Below are 6,043 nucleotides of genomic sequence, written 5' to 3'. Positions count from 1 at the left end.
TGACAGATCTGATCGACAAAAGCTAATTTTTAGCTTTTGGGTAAAAAACTTTTCAACTTTAAAATCGAATTTTCAAAACTTAGAAGAACATTATGATGGATGACTAATAAAAACTGTAAAACAAATGACTAATAAAAATGTACATTGCATGATTATTAACAGAGGTTGCATTGATATACTAACAATACGCATTTAATACTTTAAAAATATCCACTATAGTCTTGCATTAATCTGCATATCCACTGGTAGGCCCAATAAAACTTTATTTAATTATAAACATGCAGTGGTGCAGTTTAAGTTTACAAATAATTCACTCATTGGTGCAAACTAGCATTTCTATTTGAATAGAAAACTATTGTTCCATTTCGACAAAAGTAAAATTAAGCAAAACCGCGGATGTTTGAATAAACATCAAGATAACACAGGCAATGAAACACATGTGCATAATAATACATTAATACAGCACAACATTGTATGCACTTTGCGCGGAGCTGTGCACACAGCATATGCCTTTAAGTCCTAAGCAAGAAAGATCTAAGGTCACTTTGCACAACAAAAACTTTGAGAAAAGACTGGGATGTGTGAATATGATCATGTGTAATGCACTTGATACTAAACAAGGGCAAATTTATATTTCAAACAGTTTGTTGTGAAATGGCATATTAACAACACACACACAGATATTTTCAGCTGTTTGGTTATGTCGCGCTAAAGATTTGACATAATAAATTGCTGTTGCGCTTGCTCAGGCTCGGTTCGGCTCAAGCTACAGGACTGCTGTGGTGCTGGCTGACAGTGTGTGGTCTTATTGAGATCCCCATCCCCCGTTTCCCTGCACCTGCACTGGATCATTCACCCAATAAGAGACATCTCTGACAGTTCTCATCTTAGCCCATCTCACAAAGCTCAATCCCCCACCATCACAGTCCCCTCCCGTTAAAACGGTCACAAAACACAACTTATACTTTCTTCAGATACTTTTCTCCCATCTCCACTCATTTATTGCCAGAGCCAACATACACAAAATATAAACAAAGACATTTTGTCTACATGTAGAACAATTAACGTGTCATCAATTTTTGTTTTACATTTTTTTGATACATATCTAGCGTGTGTGTTTAGTAATAGTAGAAGTAATACTACCACTACCCATACTACTATTCATAATAATAATAATAATAATAATAAATTAATTATTAATAGTTTACACTGTAAAAAGTTAAAAGTTGGTTCAACTCAAAAGGTTTTATTCAAATTTAAAGTAAAATCGTAAGTGTAAAAAACTTTGTAATTAATTTTTTTAAGTTGACCCAACTTTTCACTTTTTTACAGTGTAAAGTCGATAGTGTTAATAATATGTATTGTTTGTCTTTCGTCACTGGATGATCGTAATACTGTAGTGACTGTAAAAACGTTGAAATCACACCTTGGTACAAATTTATCATCCCTTATTTAGTTATTGTCCCACAAACCAAATAATGATAAATTATTTTTAAAAGAATTAAGGATGAGTTAGTGTAATATTTAAACATTTTATTTGTTTAAAATTATTATTTAATTTTACTTCAAAAACATATGCTGTCAGGTCAAATTTCAGCACAAGGCTAATTTTATTCTTATCGCAGGGTTAAACGAGAGTTTTCAGTAAAGCAGACCTCTGCGCTTCCCACCTGTTGCTCTGCAGATATCTGCTAATGCATCAGAGCCATGCAACACGATAAACGTGCATTTCCAACACAACACTTCTTTCTCAGGCAGAAGGCCCCATGTGCTAGTTTATAACATCAAAGCAATGACCTCATAGTATTACTATTAAAAATAGCCTACATAAAAGCAGATCACCTCTTTCATGTTATTTTTCCGATTTCTATCAAACAGGGACTCTATCAAAAGGGGCATTCATCTCGCATTTCCACAACGTCTACAGACAATGTTACCGAAATATAAAAATATATAACAATGCAAAAGCAACAGATTTTTGTAAATGGGTCTTATAAATAGGCTCAAATGTATTTATTTATTGTCAGGACAATGATTGTAGCATGATAGTTGCCTTAAATCAATTGCAGAACTATAAATAAACGCTATAGTTAGGGCAGTAAGAAATCCTGTTGTGAAAGCACAAGTGTAAAGCACCTTAACCCCCATCCAAAAAATATATTTAAATAAATATATATTTATATATATTTCAGCAAAACTCATTTTCCCCGAAGTTGCATGCGTGCGCAGTCCACCCATATACAGATCTAAATTGCCAGTTTATCCGACAGATTCAGCTATTACAACCATTTTCTGTGCTTGTATAAATAATGGATTTAAGCAGTGCTCTCTGACCCTCTGAGAGTCCGGCAGGGACACGTTTGTTGGAATGAACCCTCGTCAAATATTCATTTAGCGCTTAATGTGAGCCCTTCTCCCACGAGACCCGCTGCAATGGATGCCTCGGTGCCTTGGCAAGAAACAGGTCTAATCTGCTACCACAGACCAGCAAAATATTTTAACACCCTCCAGATTTTAAACTCCATATACGTTCACACAATTCCTCTCCAGAATCTTATCTTAAGCTTGATTCAAACAACACTGACTGACACATGGCACTGAAAAACATCAGCAGTGCATTTATGTGCCCTGCGGCTTCCATGTGTTTGCAAACACTTTTAATACATTAACATTAATATCAACGCATCCGTCTAAGCTGTAAGCCTGTCAAAAATGAAATTCAGTGGAGAGATGCAAATGCGCACTCTCATCCCGTTCATTTATTTTAATCTGTCTCATATTTAGGGTGTGACAGTGTATCTCTTGTAAAGTTCATAATTATGTTTTATTAGCAAACTGTACATTTAATGAATGTCAAATGTCTAGAATATATTCATAATATGTTACATATATTATAATTAATATATAAAAATAAGTTTAAAATATATGGACATTACAATATAATACACGCCTGTGATGTATTTATTTTAATTAGGTTTTAATAATTAAACAGTGTTAACTGCTAATAATACTTTTTGCACTTTAGAAAAAACACAGGATCGACTATTTTGGTTTGCACTAAAGAAACATAAAATAATTTAAACAATTAAGCAGTGTTTGGAAAATGTTTGCAATCATACAGGAAAATAGCTAATGGTAAATAAATGTACTAAACAGGAAATGATTACCTTGATGTGCGTCTTCATTTCATTTGATCTCCCCAATAGAGCAGAGATTTACAGTCCTCGTTTCCACTAAAAAACAAAAAACAGTGGTAACGTTTACTATTAACTTAAATTACAACTAACATATTTTTGTTGTTGAAATCAATCAACGAGAAACACTGCCATTAATTCAGCACATGCATATGTATTTCAATACTTACTTTCTAAGAACTTCACCCATGTGTGTCATCTTAAAACAAAAAAAAGTTGTTTTATGCAAATAATGCGTTGTTTGTATAAAGTCTGCACGTTGAAATTTTTTTTGTAAATATATGCACACCACTGTTTAAGTGACAGCTAATTTAAATTGCTCATATAAATAATAATAATAATAATCATCTAGATAAGAAAACCAAGCATGTCAATAAAGATTCAAACGATAAAACAAATCAAAACCAGAAACGATTTCAAATATCCAAATTTCAAAAATTTATTCATTTCAAACTGCATATTGAAAAAACTCAGATTGTAACTGTTATAATGATGTCATTAGTTAAAATATATATACATGGAGCGTTGGCAACTGCGGACAGGCCACATTTTAAAATACAACTACGAAAAATGAAAGTTTTAAAATAAAAACTTAAAATATCACAGTAAATATACAGAAAATTTACAAACCATGGGAAAATAAAGAACACAAACTTCATTTAGCTAAAACAGATGAAGAGCGGGAGACCGAGAAACAAAATAAAATAAAACGCCTAACCTGCGAGAGTGTCTTTGTGTGTTCTCTCAGAACTAATAATAATAATAATAATAATAATAATAACAATAATAATAATTACGGTTTATTAATTTGTACCTTCAATGAGAAACTCTTTTTGTCAGTCCTTTCCATTTTAGAATGTGCAGAATTTTGGAGCATTCTCGCTTAAACATCACTTCTGCCATCTTTTTTTAACATTTCTAAAAATGTGACCTGCTGCTGTTTACAAACATTACATCTGGTTGTTATTATGTTTCTTTGATAAATACTGTACAAAAAGTCGATTGCATTAATAAAACATTTGATTCGTGCTCCCCCGTTTTTATTTCCATTATATCTCAAACACCTTCTGGGATAAAAAATAGAGAAAAAAAAACAACAGAACGTAAAAGTTCCTACCGTTCCTCTTTAAATAGAAAGCAAAAGTTTTGTGTTCTTTCCTTGAGATCTATACAACTTTCCCTCCCCAAAGTGTTCTGTACAAAAATAGTCCTAAGAAGTCCAGCAGTGTAAAAAAGATTATTTACATATGCGATAAGGGAATAGTGCCGTTAATCGTCGTGCCGGGCACAGGTGCGCTCTGGTAATGTTGGGACATGTGAAGTCTGCTCTGGGCATTCTGCTCCTGGACTTCCGCCCCGGGCAGGTACATACTGATCATGTCCCGCAGGTCCCCTGTTTGACACTGTCCGGCTCGAGAGTGAGAGGACGAAGTAACCACCGGTGGACTTGAGCTGGACTCAGACTTCACCACCGAGCCCATGGAGCTCAGCGTCATTCCCGGCGTGCTCTGCTGCGAATAGGACATGCTGTAGGTGGGTGAGCCGTTCATGTACGTCTGCGAGTTGGTCATTGAGTTGTACTGGAGCGCGCTCATGTCGTAGCGGTGCATGGGCTGCATCTGTGCCGTGTTGTGCGCATTCAGCCCCGGGTGCTGCGGGTAACCCAGCTGTTCCTGCATCATGCCGTAGCCTCCGTTGGTCCAGCCGTTCATGTGAGCGTAGCTGTCCATCCTCTGGTTGACCCCAGCGCCCAAACCAGCCCCTACACCCACACCTGCGCCCATGGCATTCCCACCTGGCAGAAGCCCACCTGGCAGGGTGTATTTGTCCTTCTTCATAAGGGTCTTGGTTTTTCTCCGGGGTCTGTATTTGTAATCCGGGTGTTCCTTCATGTGGAGCGCCCGAAGACGCTTGGCTTCGTCAATAAAGGGTCGCTTCTCGCTTTCGGAGAGAAGTTTCCACTCGGCCCCGAGTCGTTTGCTTATTTCCGAATTGTGCATTTTTGGGTTCTCCTGTGCCATTTTCCTCCTCTGTCCCCTCGACCACACCATAAAGGCGTTCATGGGTCTCTTGACCCGGTCCGGGCTATTTTTCTGGTTGTTTCCTGAAGAGTTGGTGTTCCCCGTGCCCCCCGTGTTGGGCTGAGGGGCCGGGGGTTTCAGCTCGGTTTCCATCATGTTGTACATTTAAAAGGATTTTCTTAAAATCTTTCTCACCACTGGTAAAAAAACAAGTCCAAATTGGTGGCGGCTGAAGTTACTTCACCAGTTCTGATAAGTTTGCTGAGGAGGTAGGTACTCTCAGGTCCTGTTGTGCCCACAAACTTCTTTTCTTACTCTTGAAGGATCAACACAAACTCAGTTTCCCTCCTCGCCAGAGCCCTTGTCAACTCCTAATACTTTTTGAACAAGTTAATAGACAACCATTCATAGAGCGACTGTCAGCGAATATAAATGGGTTTGTCGCTGACCAATCAGAGGGCGTTTGCTCCTTCGGCGAAGACCGTGTGTCTTTTTGATTTGCATAAAGGGGCGGGGTTAGTGACGGTTAGCGGTGCAGCGCGGGGCACTTCTCCACCAATGAACAGTGTGTATGTGTGTATCCGAAGTGAGAGCATTTCACACAGATGGCTTTCTAATGAAAGTACATTATAGAGACATGTGATCTTAATATATATTTTAATTAAACATAGACAATTCATGAAAGTGTTTATTTTATGTACAGTTTTTGCAGTACCTTTTTTGAGTTGTTCAATAGTTTTCATTGGACTGTTAGAAACATTACAAAACTGATTAGGTAAGGTTTAAACAGCATTTGAAGTCAGTTGTCTAAATAGAAATATATCTAGA

General features: G+C 37.0%; 1 protein-coding gene across 1 annotated transcript; it reads right to left on the bottom strand.

The window, feature by feature from the left end:
- Window positions 1-3,615: 3,615 nt before the first annotated feature.
- Window positions 3,616-5,789, bottom strand: sox2 (SRY-box transcription factor 2). The gene has a single exon (XM_055218798.2). The coding sequence runs from the start codon at window positions 5,378-5,380 to the stop codon at window positions 4,436-4,438; it is 945 nt and encodes a 314-aa protein (XP_055074773.1). The 5' UTR covers window positions 5,381-5,789; the 3' UTR covers window positions 3,616-4,435.
- Between the last annotated feature and the right edge of the window lie 254 nt (window positions 5,790-6,043).

This window comes from Misgurnus anguillicaudatus, chromosome 23 (assembly GCF_027580225.2).
Source record: "Misgurnus anguillicaudatus chromosome 23, ASM2758022v2, whole genome shotgun sequence".
In the NCBI taxonomy this organism is placed as follows: Eukaryota; Metazoa; Chordata; class Actinopteri; order Cypriniformes; family Cobitidae; genus Misgurnus; species Misgurnus anguillicaudatus.
Note: the sequence above shows the minus strand (reverse complement) of the source record. Positions and strands in the feature narration are given on the sequence as shown.

What these genes read in the sequence shown, in the direction of transcription:
- sox2 (XM_055218798.2), bottom strand. Translation starts at nt 5,380, where the DNA reads ATGTACAACATGATGGAAACCGAGCTGAAACCCCCGGCCCCTCAGCCC.